At 45.7% G+C, this 14,494-nt stretch overlaps 1 protein-coding gene across 4 annotated transcripts in view; it reads right to left on the bottom strand.

Annotated features, from left to right (window-relative positions):
- The window catches only part of LOC129702057 (uncharacterized protein C8orf48-like), a 43,945-nt gene extending 35,971 nt beyond the window's left edge, over positions 1-7,974 (bottom strand). Inside the window, exons 1-2 of one of the 4 annotated variants that reach the window (XM_055643591.1) lie at positions 7,833-7,974; positions 3,812-4,109 (exon numbers count right to left, since the gene is read on the bottom strand). In XM_055643591.1, coding sequence (XP_055499566.1) covers positions 3,812-4,073 — 262 coding nt within the window. In that variant the 5' untranslated portion in view covers positions 4,074-4,109; positions 7,833-7,974. Of the gene's footprint in view, positions 1-3,811; positions 4,110-4,998; positions 5,432-5,459; positions 5,673-7,832 lie in introns of those variants that run through there. The other 3 variants (XM_055643589.1, XM_055643588.1, XM_055643590.1) reach the window with 3 other exon arrangements.
- Positions 7,975-14,494: the final 6,520 nt, after the last annotated feature.

Genomic DNA, 14,494 nt, shown 5'->3' with positions numbered 1-14,494 from the left:
CTTTGAAATTTTCACGTAGTCACTCACGTGACTCCGAAGTATGTGTTTTTTATGATTTTTTTAATGTCTTTATGTGGGGGAAGAGGGCACGGTGCGGGGGATACCGTCCTTCAGCCGCTTCCTGGTGAGGACGCGACTATTATTCGAGTCGCGTCCTCGCCCCCCCCCCCCCCCAGCGGCCTACCTACCTGGATTGGCGTGGCCTTTCCTGCTGGGATCGACCGGAGCTCCAGCAGCGGCGGGACAGCGCTGATACATCGCGGGGCTGGCGATGCCTTACCGGGGGTTGCCGTCTGGAGCCCAGAGTGCTGGACCTGCTGCACCGACATCATGGAGCTGCGGTTTGCGGAGCTCCCAACGCGGGCGGTGCTGACTAACAACGCGGGGTCCTGCGACTCTGCCCGGCTCAGCCTGCGGACTCGGGAGCTGCAGACTCCGGCAGCGGGAGGCGGCTGATCAGGAGGTCCGGGCCGCTGAGGAGGAGGATGCTCACCGTCGGGGATCGGCGTCGGCGTTCCACCAGCCCGGCGTGAGGGCCTGAACATCGGGCCGCCCGGTGCGGCGACTGCGGGTGCTCGGAAGTCCCCGACCACGGATGAACATCTGGGAAGATCGGAGGGGAGGCTGGCTGGACAATGGTGCCTTCCTCACCTTGGTGCCACTGTGTTGTGTTGCGTCGTGGACTTTCTGTGTTTGTGCTTTTTTTTTAATTTCTATTTTATTTTTTTAATATGTTTTAATATTTATTATTTATTTATTTTTATGATACTGACTGTAAAGGGAAATTCATTTCGTTGTCTCTAATTGAGACAATGACAATAAATTTGAATACAATACAATACAATACAATACAATTTAGTCAGAGGGTGGTGAGTCTGTGGAATTCATTGCCACAGCCAGTTGTGGAGGCCCTGTCATTGGGCATTTCTTAGATGGAGATTGACAGATTCTTGATTAGGAAGGGTGTCAAGGGTTATAGAGAGAAGGCAGGAGAATGGGATTGAGAGGAAAGATAGATAGATCAGCCATGATTGAATGGCGGAGTAAATTCAATGGGCAAAATATCCTACTGCTCCTATGAACATGAAATTTACCAGAACTTAATTGCTCCACAATGTCATACATATTTACCAGGGTATTCTGACGGAGGCTCAACTTAATGATGTTGCCAACTGTTGGGAAAGGGAGGGGTTCAAGGTGAGGGCGTGTAGCCATTGCAATGATTGAAATTTGAAGATGATGTAGAAACACTCTGATGGTGACAGTGAGTAATTGGTTTAGCTACAGATCTGGAAGGCTGAACTCGGAGTGAAGACACGTGAAACTTATTAGTGTGTAAATATTCTGCTTATCACCTTGTGCATTGTGCAATTTGACTTTGATAAAGGAAGTTCAGGAGAATAAATTCCCTCTGCATACATTTTTTAAGGAAAACTGGTGCACCTCAGTGCAAACTGTGTTAATAATAGAAAGTACACTGTTCTAGCTGGAAATAAAACCATGCACTGATCACCGATTAACAGTGGGAAATACACCACCTGCCATATTGATCGCAATAACAAATATAGACTTATTTTTGATACAGGCTTAACGCACTTTGAAGTCCTATTGTGCAAATCTGAGTTGCCCCGAATTTAATGGCATCAGGTGTCCTAAAAATCTAATTATCTTCCAAATCTGACAGAGTGATTGGAAACAGGAAAGTTTGCAGTGCTTCAATCTACAATGGACAGACTAACCCTCAACCCCATTGTGGACATTGGACATTACCTCTAGGATTGATACTCCACAATCCAAGTCAGCATGGATTTATGAAAGGAAAATCAAGCTTGACTAATCTTCTGGAATTTTTTGAGGATAAGTAAAATGGATGAAGGGGAGCCAGTGGATATAGTGTATCTAGCCTTTGATAAGGTCCATCACGGGAGACTAGTGACTAAAATTAGAGCACATGGTATTGGGGGTAGGGTGTTAACATGGATAGAAAATTGGTCGGCAGACAGGAAGCAAAGAGTAGGAGTGAATGTGCCTTTTCAGAATGGCAGGCAGTGGCGAGTGGAGTGCTGCAAGGCTCGATGTTGGGGCCGCAACTGTTTACCATATATATTAATGATTTGGAAGAGGGAATTAGGAGCAACACAAGCAAGTTTGCGGATGACACAAAGCTGGGCGACAGTGTGAATTGTGAAGAGGATGTTAGGAGGTTGCAGGGTGACCTCGAAGGGTTAAGTGAGTGGGCAGATGCTTGGCAGATGCAGTATAATATAGATAAATGTGAGGTTATCCATTTTGGTGGCAAAAACAAGGGGGCAGGTTATTATCTCAATGGGGTTAGGTTAGGTAAGGGGGAGGCGCAGCGAGACCTGGGTGTCCTTGTACACCTGTCACTGAAAGTTGGCGTGCAGGTAGAGCAGGCAGTGAAGAAAGCTAATGGAATGTTGGCCTTCATAACAAGAGGATTTCGGTATAGTAGTAAAGAGGTTCTTCTGCAGTTGTATAGGGCTCTGGTGAGACCACATCTGGTGTATTGTGTACAGTTTTGGTCTCCTAATTTGAGGAAGGACATCCTTGTGATTGAGGCAGTGCAGCGTAGGTAAACGGGATTAATCCCTGGGATGGCAGGACTGTCATATGGGGAAAGATTGAATAGACTAGGCTTGTATTCACTGGAGTTTAGAAGGGTGAGTGGGTGGGGTCTTACAGAAACGTATAAAATTATAAAAGGACTGGGCAAGCTAGATGCAGGAAATATTTTCCCCGATGTTGAGCGAGTCCAGAACCAGGGGCCACAGTCTTAGAATAAAGGGGAGGCCATTTAAGACTGAAGTGAGAAAAAAACTTTTTCACCCAGGGAGTTGTGAATTTGTGGAATTCCCTGCCACATTGGGCAGTGGAGGCCAAGTCACTGGATGGATTTAAGAGAGAGTTAGATAGAGCTCTAGGGGCTAGTGGAATCAAGGGATATGGGGAGGAGGCAGGCACGGGTTATTGATTGGGGATGATCACAAGGAATGGCGGTGCTGGCTCGAAGGGCCAAATGGCCTCCTCCTGCACCTATTTTCTATGTTTCTATGTTTCTATGTTTCTAATGCTGAGACCTGTAGCTGCACTCTGTATCTTTCTCAATGTTCTACCTACTGCACTTGAGTCTGGCTTGATTGCATTTATACACAGTATTATTTGACAAAGCAAAGTAAAGCTTTTCACTGCACCTTGGAACACGTGACAATAATAAACCTGAACAGCCAGGCTAGTCTATTATTGAGACTGAAAGATTAAACATGTAGCTGAGAGCTGATTTTCTATCTAGAAAAATGCAAACTCGGGCAATAATTTAGAGCAGACCGGCCAAGAAAGGTATTGTTCTAGTTGGGCATATAACTAGCTTCACCCGATATCCATACTTTTTTTTTCAGATGTCAATACGATACGATTGAAGTTTATTTATTCCAGGAGGGAAATTGATCTGCCAACAGTCATAGAAACACAAGATACATAAAACATGAAATTAAATGGCCGAGTGGAAAGGATTATCAAACAATACTAAGAAAGAGGAACACAATCGGACAAGAAACATAACAAAAGTTAACAATCTTTGCTTTGAACCCATTGCTGAGGATATGATAGTGGCATATGAGGCATATGAGGCACATGGATATGCATGGAATGAAGGTTATGTATCACATGCAGGCAGAGGGGATTAGTTTATCTTGACATCATATTTGGCATGGACATTGTGGGCCGATGGGACTGTTTCTGTGCTGTTCTATAAAAGAAGCATCTTTGTAAAAACAAAAGCATTCCTTCTCACCTGCTTTGACAATCTCAGGCGACATAAATTCCAGGTCATATTTGATTGCAGAGATTTCTGATCCTGTTCCTGGCTCCAAGTCCTCATCGAAAGACTGATAGGATTCAAAAGACTGACTGTAGGATTGATGACTCTTCTTGTTTTCACCAGTGTAAGTTGCGAATGATTCATCAGAGTACCTCACAAGGCTGCTCCTGGGGCTGTGTAGAGCTTCACAGGAATCATCTTCAGGATTCTGGTCTCCAATCTGCCCTGCACTCATTATTATTTTGCTTGTAATAGATGAGCAGTGGGCTGCCTAAAATAAAAAAGCAAAGGGGTTTCTTGTAAGTTTAATTTAGTTTAGTTTAGTTTAGTTTAGTTTAAAGGTACAGTGCAGAAACAGGCGCTTCAGCCCACCGAGTCCGCGCTGACCAGCGATCCCCGTATACTATCATTATCCTACACAATAGGGACAATTTACAATCTATACTGAAGACAATTAACCTGCAATCCTCTACGTTTTTGGAGTGTGGAAGGAAACAGGAGCACCCGGGGAAATCCCACGCGGTCACAGGGAGAACATACAAACTCCGTACCGACAGCACATGTGGTCAGGATTGAACCCCGTCTCTGCAGCATGTAAGGCAGCAACTCTACCGCTGTGCCAAGTATATAAAATTATGAGAAGCAGAAATGGGGCGGACAGTCAGAACTTTTTTCCTACGGTAGAAATGTCAATGACGAGAGGGCATATCTTTAAGGTGAGAGGGGCAAAGTTTAAAGGAGATGTGCGGGGAAAACATTTTACACAGATAGTGGTGGGTTACTGGAACACACTGCCAGTGGTGGTGGTGGTGGTGGAGGCAGGCATGATGGTGGTGTGTTGAAGAGATTTTTAGCTAATAGGCACATGGATATGCATAGAACAGAGGGCTATGGTAGGCGTTTGAAATTAGTTTGGCATCATGTTCAGCACCGACATTGTGGGCCAAAGGGCCTGTGCCGTACAGTTCTATGTTCCCAAAAGTATGGAACCGTGAGGTTAGCCATAGTGTCACAAAGGAAGAGATAGCAATTAACTGTTAAATCTACAGTCAAACAATATCAATGAAGCCTGATGTTATAGGCCTGGAAAAGTATGAACATAAGTACACTTTGTTTTTAAGCTGGATAATTTGATTTTTTCTTCTCTCGCACACACTTACAAACAAATCCAGATGACCAAGATCAATTGTGTAAAAAGGAACTGCAGATGCTGGTTTACACCGAAGATAGACACAAAATGCTGGAGTCACTCACGGGACAGGCAGCATCTCTGGAGAGAAGGAATGGGTGATGTTTCGGGTCGAGGCTCATCTTCAGGCTAAGAGAGTCAGAGGAGAGGGAGTCTAGAGATATGGAAGGGCAAGGTGCGAAAATGACAGATCAAAGCAGACGATGCTAATGAAATGTCGAACGGTTCATTGTTAGCTGAGGGGCAGGCGACAAAGAGGCAGACAATCAGTAAAATTAATCAGAAGGACAGAGAAACTAGTCGGAGTAGTAGGGTGGGGGAGGGACGGAGAGAGAGGGAAAGCAAGGGTTCGAGAAATTGTTGCTGCCTTCACTCCAAACCTCTGCAGTCTGAAACTGTTGTCTTGGCAACAGGGACGTTATCTGTCCTCACCTCTCAGCTCAGTGACCTGTGACCTCCGGCCTGCACGGACGGAGCTGGCTGGCTTCACACTCTGTGGGAGGGGGTGGGGATTCTGCGGGGTGCCTGTGTGTTTCTACACTCCACCCGGGTTGCTGAAAACATGAAGCTCAGTACTAAATGGCTGCATTTCTCTGAGGCTCCTGGCTTCTCCCCCAAACCTTCAGCTGGCACTGAGTTCCTCCAGCAACTGGAGTATTCCATTCATCACTCACTCCAAGGGGAGGAAATCCTGCAGTGTCTCGGCAAGCATTTGCTTTCACCCTCAGATCAATAGCGAACAGCTTCAAATCAATGTCCCAATGCTAACACGTTCGTCCAATTGTAATCTTCCCTACAGCCGACAAAGAAGTGCTTTCCTTCTCTGTAGTTCAGCAGTTTAGACCCCCCATGTGAGTTTTAATAATGTCAATAAACCCCTCCCACGAATCGCTGTGTGAGATGCAGATCCAAATTCCAGAGTGTCAAGAGTGTTTGATTAGCAGAAAAAAACCCCACAAAGTGCTGGAGTAACTCAGCAGGTCAGTCGGTTTCTCCGGAGAGGATGTAAAGGCAATGTTTCAGGCCGTGACCCTTCTGCGGATTTAATTGTCGTATGTACAACAGCATATGCACACTCAACGGGCCGAATGGCCTAATTGTGCTCCTATGTCTAATGGTCTACTGACAACAGAACAGTGAGATTCTTACTTGCAGCAGCACAACAGGCCTGTACAGCTATAGGATCTTTGCTGTACAGGGCCTGTCCCACTTGGGCGTCATTTGCGTGTCATTTACGCGACAGGCCGGCAGTGGGTGACGTGCGCCAGTCGCGCAAAAATCGTCTAGCAGTACGACAATCTCGCGGCACGTAGCGCCAGTCTCGGTGGCAAGGATTTTCCCAGTGAAAAATTTTCAAAGCTCGGCACGCTTTATACCCGGGTGATCTCGTGGTGCGGCGCTCAAATGACACGCAAATGGTGCAACGATTGCGTACGGGCGGTGCGCAGCGACGCATGGTTACGGACGTTGACGCACGGTGATGCGTAATAAATTAGCATAGGCAATGTTCGTGCATCACCGTGCGTAACCATGCGTCACCACGTGCTATACGTACACCATCAGTAAGTCAGCGTGCGCAGGGGATATGTCACACAGGTGGCGCGCAAGGATTTTGAACATTCCAAAATCCTGGAGCGAAAGGGAAGCACCGCGCATTACCGCGCGCCACCTCATACGCCACCACGCCTCAGCGAGCGTCACGACGCGCCAAACAAATTTTAGGATGTTGCGTAAATGACGCCCAAGTGGGACAGGCCCTTAACACAATGCACGCAGATATTATATAATCAATAAATTAATAACCACATTACTAGTGCAAATAAATAGTTTGTGGTGCAGTCCACAGAAGTTCACAGTTGAGGTTAGCGTTTAGTGTTTAAGTGCCTGATGGTTAACTGCCACAGGCTATGGGCTTTAAACATAGCGCTATGGGTCACAGATTGTTCGGGCAAAATTCTCGTAGAACACTAGCCTAATGGGAGAGGGAGTGACCGGGGGTGAGACTGATCCATGATTATGCTGGTGGCCTTGCGGAAGCAGCGTGAAACGTAGGTGGAGTCAATCAGTTTGCATAATGGTCTGGGCTACATCCACAACTTTGATATTTATTGCGTTCTTGGATGGAGCGGTTCCCAAACCATGCTGTGATACATTGTGAAGGGAAGTCTAAAGGGGCATAGGGCTGATAGATAATGAACTGGGAGAGAGCAGGGTCGCATTCTACAAGGTCCTGCAAATGGTCTCTAGAAGTAAACAAGCACAAAACTTGCACTGTGCCATTTGCTTAGCAGCCTTTTTAGCTCTCTGTTATCTCGATAGCAATATCTAAATTCCAGGAACAGTATCCATCATAAGAGTTTTCTTGAGCAAAACACATTGCGGATTTTGTTGAGCAAAACACAAAATGCTGGAGTAACGAGGGGACAATTGGCGTTTTGGACCGGGATCCTTCTGAGTCTGAAGAAGGGTTCCGACCCGAAACATCACTTATCCATGTTCTCCAGAGATGCTGCCTGACCTGTTGAGGTACTCCAGCACTTTGTGCCTTTTTTTAGTAAACTAGCATCTGCGGTACATTATTTCTATACGTTAATAAAGTCAAACACACTCTTAATCGGCAGCCACCAACTAAAAAGCCAGTGGGTGAAATAGGTCAACTTTAGTGGTCTGAGAAACAACTACTGGAGATCTTTATTCAAAAGTTCGATATCCAGCAATACAGGCTTATCAGACACGTCTGCCCACAACGGTGGTCAGCGCTGAACTAACGCGCGCCCGTGAAAAACCGCGCGAAAACAACAGTACCTCCCGAGTCACGTGACCGCGGCTTCCGAACGCCGGGTTCGATATCTGCGTGCACTGGCAGGCGCCGCTACCCAACTATGGAAAAAGAGTCACTTGCATATTGGAGAAGCAGCCATGTTTCTACTTGAATAACGAACTGTTGGCATTGACAACCTTAACCATATTAAATGGAAAGCAGGCTGTGGGCCTATTTCTGCTCCACTCCTTGTTCTTTGTCCATTTCCTGCTGTTCTTCGTGTGACCCACAGATGGCAGACGTGTTTCGGCTTGTAAGTCTCCTTTCATACAAGACCATTGTTACTATAACAACGGATACAAAGTAGCTTCCTACAAAAGCAAAAAGTGTAAACAGACCCAGATAATTTACCCAATATTTTACTTTGTCATTTAAAAAAAAAAAAAAAATAATAATAATAATAATAAGAATAATAAGAATTATAATAATAATAATAATAGCTTTATTTATAGAGCACTTTAAAACAACCACAGTGGCAACAAAGTGCCGAACATGACTGACCATGGACAAGAAATTATTACATAACAATACAAACATTAAACGAAAGAGTAAAAACAATAAAAATTAAAAACATTAAAAGCACTAAAAACAGGAGCAAAGTCTCAAGCAGTGTCAAAAGCCAAGGAATATAAATGTGTTTTAATACTGGTTTTGAAGATGGACAGTGAGGGGGCCTGTCTGATGTGCAACGGCAGGGTGTTCCAGAGTGCCGGAGCAGCAACAGAGAAGGCTCTATCCCCTCTGAGCTTCCGCTTAGACCTCGGTACCTCCAGGAGCAGCTGATCAGCTGACCTGAGGCACCGGGCAGGAGCGTATGGGTGGAGCAGTTCAGAGAGGTAAGGCGGGGTGAGCCCATTTAGAGATTTAAAAACAAATAAAATAATTTTAAAATGAACTCAGAGCCAGTGGAGGGAGGCCAGAATTGGCGTTATGTGCTCCCTCTTTCGAGTTCCAGTTAAAAGGCGAGCGGCAGCATTTTGAACCAACTGGAGACGAGCCAGTGAAGATCGTGCAACTCCAAAGTAGAGTGCGTTACAGTAATCCAGCCTAGATGTGATAAAGGCATGGATTACTGTTTCAAAATGCTGCCGCTCGAGAATGGGCTTCACCTTTGCCAGCTTCCCTAGGTGAAAGAAGCTGGACTTAACCACAGCGCCTATTTGATGATCTAGTTTAAAATCACTGTCCATCCTAAAACCCAGGTTTAAAACTGTTGGCTTCACGTACCATGCCAGTGGACCCAAGTCAACAAGGGGAGGTTCACGGCAGCCATTGGGGCCAAACAATATCACCTCTGTCTTCTTTTCATTAAATCCTAGAAAGTTTAGGGCCATCCAGGACTTAATGTCTCTTTGTCACGATTGTAATCATGTGTAGTCTTTCCGCTGACTGGTTAGAATGCAACATCATGCTTTTCACTGTATATCATTATACACGCTAATAAACTAATAATAATAATAATTATAATAATAATAATAATAATAATAATAATAATAGTCTATTGTAGTTCAGAGCTTATTTGAGGTTGTAGTGCTTAATAACCTGATGGCTGTAGGGAATAAGCTGTTCCTGAACCTGGACGTTACAGTTTTCAGGCTCGAACCCACTGATGAACAGTTATCTACAACAGCTAAACAATCTAGAAATTGATTTTCATCAATCTATCATTAATACTTGGCCAGAAAGATTAAGATTCAAATATTTAGACGTCCCACCACTCTCTGTCTAAAACAGTCCTTTAAATTTTGCTCCTTTCACCTTAAAGCATTTCAACCCTGGGAAAAAGGTTCTGACTATCTATACTGTCTAAGTCTCTCATAATTTTATATTCTGGTCTCCCCTCAACCTCTGATGTTCCAGGGAAAACCGTCCAAGTTTGACCGACCTCTCCTTGTAGGTGTAGGAAAGAACTGCAGATGCTGGTTTAAATCTGTCTAAGTCTGAAGAAGGGTCTCAGCCCGAAACGTCACCCCTTCCTTCTCTCCAGAGATGCTGCCTGTCCCTCTGAGTTGCTCCAGCATGTTGTGCCTACCCTCTCCTTGTGAGTAATGTCCTCTAATCTAGGCAGCATTCGAGTGAACCTTTCCTGCACCCTTTCCAAAGCCTCCATATCCTTTCTGTAATGTGGTGACTAGAACTGAACACAATTCTCCAAATGCGGTCTATCCAGAGTCCTAGTAAGTTGGCGCGTGATTTCCAGACTCTGATGCTCAATGTCCCAACTGATGAAGGCAAATATACCATACGTCTTCTTTACAAAGTATGAAGTATAAAGTATCCTTTATTGTCATTCAAACTTGTTAGTTTGAACACAATTACATACTTTGCAGCCATGACAGAGAATAAAGTAACAGAACACACAATGAACACAGTTTAACATCCACCGCAGTGAGTCTACCAGGCACCTCCTCACTGTGATGGAAGGCAAAAGTCTTAACGTCCTTGTCTCTTCCTTCCTTGTTCTCCTTCTGTGTTGAGGCGATCCAGGCTTTCGATGTTGGGCCCCCCGCCGGGTGATGGTAGGTCCCGCGGCTGAATCCGAGCTCCGCAAACGGGCCGGTTCAAACTCCGCGGCCCGGGGCGGACGAAGCTGTTGTTGCGGGAGCTCCGGAGAATCGGTCACCAACCTGGGACCTGCGGGCTCCCGATGTTGTCGTCCACTGGGCCCGCGGCCGAAGACTCCGAGGCTCCGAAGTCGGGCCGCCGCCGCAGCGCCACCACAGCCCCGAAGTCGGGCAGCTTCGCGATGGTGAGTCCTGGCTCTGCCTCCGGAGCCTCGAGGTCGGTTCCAGTTGGAGGCCGCCAGCTCCGCGATTAGGCCTCGGCTCAGCGCAGACGGAGACGGAGATACGACAAAGAAAAGGTCGCATCCCCCCGAAGGAAGAGACTAAAACAAGTTTCCTCCACCCCCCACACATACACAACTAAAAATAAACTAAAACATACGTCCAACAAGACAAAAGAAAACAACAACAAAAAAGAACAAGACAGACAGACTGCAGGCGAGACGCAGCTGCTTGGGCAGCGCCACCACTTCTTTCTACTTGTGTAGGGATGTATTTGGAGTTTTGTTTACACTTCTGTTGCCACTTTCAAGGAGCTATGGACATGCACCCCAAGATCAATGCTACACCAATGCTATTAAGGGTATTGCCATAACTGTATACTTTCCCCAATTTCACCTCCTGATTGAGCAGAAGCAAAAGCTGTAGAAAAGGGGCATTCCAGCACAGATTTGCAGCAGAATGGTTTATTTTGGTGTGGGAGAGGGAATCATGGGGACACAGATACCCTGCAACACACCAACGTTGTCCTTCTTATGTTCCATTTTGGAGAGCAGGGGAAAGGAGAAAGTGAGATGGAGAGACAAGGAACTGCAGATGCTGTTTTACAACAAAAAAAAAGACACAAAGTGCTGCAATAACCCAGCGGGTCAGGCAGCATCTCTGGCAAACATGGATATGCAATGTTTAGGGTCAGGATTCTTCTCCAGACTGATTGTGGTGAGAGGGGCAGGAGAAAGCTGGAAGAGAGGTGGGGCAGGACAAAGCTTGGCGGGTGATAGGTGGATACACTTGGGGGGGCGGAGGTTGACAGGCAGATAGTTGGACAAGTGAGCTTGTAATGCTAATATATCCAAAATAGGCCGAGATACGGGAGAAAATGCTGGAAGCACTCAGGAGGTCAAATGGCATCTGTGGATTGAGAAACAGTCAAGGTTTCAAGCCAAGTTTTCCATCAGAACTGGAAAAGTGAGGGAAAAAAAGCATGTTTTAAATTGCAGAACTTGACAGGGTGGAGTGAACAGAGGGAATGTGTGTGATAAGGTGCAGAACAGAGTTGTCAAGGTAACAACCGCTTTAAAAAATGGCCGCATGGATTCAGAAGATAAAAGCAAAGAAACGTGTTGAAACATAAAAGTGCAGCGATATCTGTGATGAGTATTAAAGAAAAGGTTGATACCGGAAATTGTTGAAGGATTGTTGTGTTCTTGGATGAAAGAAACAGCATGGAGCAAGTCATAGAATCATAGGGTGACACAGTGTGGAAACAGGCCCTTCGGTCAACATGTCCCAGCTGCTCTAGTCCCACCTGCCTGCACTTCCATATAACCATATAACAATTACAGCACGGAAACAGGCCATCTCAACCCTACAAGTCCGTGCCGAACAACTTTTTTCCCTTAGTCCCACCTGCCTGCACATACCATAACCCTCCATTCCCAACGATTACCCACCACAGTAGCTCTATGTTATCCTATTTTCTCATCTTAAAATTATTTAGCTTAGCTTCCACGTTCTCTAACGTTTCTGTGAAATACTTTGCCAGAATCTCCGATATTAAAAGAATTACATCAGTGATACCCGACCCAAAACATCACCTGTCCATGCTCTCCATAGAAGCTGCCTTATCCAGCACTCTGACTCTTTTTGTGTTGACCAGCATCTGCAGTTCCTTGTTCCTACATACTACTGCTAGCAATTCATCTGTGCATTTAGTAAACATATTTATAAAACCATCAGGCAGCAAAGGATTACAGACATACACCATGGACAAAATGGAGTTTGGAGAAGATATCTAGAATTGATTCCAACTAGAGTCATAGTCTTACAGTGCCGAAACAGGCCCTTCAGCCCAACATGTCTACACTGGTCAACATGCCCCACCTACACTAGTCCCACCTGTCTGTGTTGGGCCCACACCCCTCTAAACCTGATCTATCCATGTACCTCGTCTAAATGTTTCTTAAACGTTGGGATAGTCCCTGCCTCAACTACCTCCTCCAGCAGCTTGTTCCAAACACGCACCATCCTTTGTGTGAAAACGTTACCCCTCAGGTTCCTATTAAATCTTTCCCCCCTTCACCTCAAACCCATGTCCTCTGGTTCTCTATTCCCCCACTTTGGGCAAGAGACTCTGTGCTTCCAGCTGATCTATTCCTCTCATGATTTTGTAACACTGATTTTGACAACAAAGACACCAGACTCTGATGGATGGGAAATCAGAATGTGCCAATTACGGCACCTGGCAATAGGAAGAAAACAGACTCTTCACCTCTCACTGTTCAATGATTCAATTCCATTCAATGATACTTTATTGTCACGTGTACCTAGGTCGAGTGAAAGGCTTTGTTTACTGTTCAGCCCGGTAAAATCATACAGCAGGGGGTAAAGATTTCATAGGAATCTGAGGGGGAACCTTTTCACACTAAGGGTGGTGGGTGTATAGAACTGCCAGAGGAGGTAGTTCAGGCAGGTACTACTGCAACATTTAAGAAACAATTAGACAGGTACATGGATTTAAAGGGATATGGGCCAAACACAGATAGGTGGGACTAGTGTAGATGGGGTATGTTGACCGATGTGGGCAGGTTGGGCTGAAGGGCCTGTTTCCACGCTATATGACTCTATGGCCTCATCTAGGAGGTACACAAAGAGTTGCCATGTTTCACAGAACAGTCTTCTGCTGCTCGTAGTGATGAACCTGATCAGCTGCTACACATGGCCACAGGTGCCCCCCCACCCCACCCTCCCCCCCCCCCCCCCCCGCATGATCCCCACAACAAGCGTTGCAGCGGTGTAGGAAGGAGCTGATGATGCATGCATGCCGGTTTACACCGAAGATAGACACTGACAGCTGGAGTAACTCAGAGGGAGAGACAGCATCTCTGGAGAAAAGGAAAGGGTGACATTTTGGGTCGAGACCCTTCTTCAGACTGAGAGTCGGGGGAATGTGTTGTGACTTCTTGGACCAAGACATTGGAGGCAATACCAAACACGGCTCACCATCTGTATTATGTCTCACTGCAGACACAATGGAGACTATCAACAAACAGCAAGCCAGTTCCCTTTGAACTACATTTTGGCCGAGCCCGACCACTAGCATGAAAAGGAGCTGAGATCACCAGGAACCCGGTTGCTTGTTGCAACAGGCTCCTGTTAATAAACATTGCTATGCATAAATACATCAGTACTTAAATGCAGCAGCATGCTTCGTGTGTTCTAAAGGACTGAGTGACAGAGTGGGTATTTCAAAGAGATAAGTTCCACAATAAAAATGCTTTGAATGTTTTACTTCCCTGCCCTTGATCTGTGTTTATTTGAACAAATGAAAGGCCACCCACAATGAACATGACTGGGTCAAGGTCTATTGAGACCCTGTGTAAATCAGAGAAGATATGAAATAAGATTCAGGGGCAGGGATTAATTCAGCTGCAACGTACAGTTACCATGCACTGACCTCCTGTTGTTCACTGGCATTTACGCCCATTTCCTCTTCTCTAACCAAGGAGCTGACTTAATCGGTCTGCGTTCCCATACTGTGTTCATAGAGTCATGTGATCATAAGTGATAGGAATAGAATTATGCCATTCAGCCCACCAAGTCTACTCCGCCATTCAATCATGACTGATCTATCTCTCCCTCCTCACCCCATTCTCCTGCCTTCTGCCCATAATCTCTGACACCTATACTAATCAAGAATCTATCGAACTCTGCCTTAAAAAATATCCACTGACTTGGCCTCCACGGCCTTCTGCGGCAAGAATTCCACATATTCGCCACCCTCACTAAATAAATGTCAGTGTTGCCAGATACCCACTGATACTGGGCCCAGGAAGTTCTGCATGGAAGGTAGACACAAAATG

This window comes from Leucoraja erinacea, chromosome 12, assembly GCF_028641065.1.
Source record: "Leucoraja erinacea ecotype New England chromosome 12, Leri_hhj_1, whole genome shotgun sequence".
Taxonomy (NCBI): domain Eukaryota; kingdom Metazoa; phylum Chordata; class Chondrichthyes; order Rajiformes; family Rajidae; genus Leucoraja; species Leucoraja erinaceus.
This window is presented reverse-complemented; position numbering and strand designations above follow the sequence as displayed.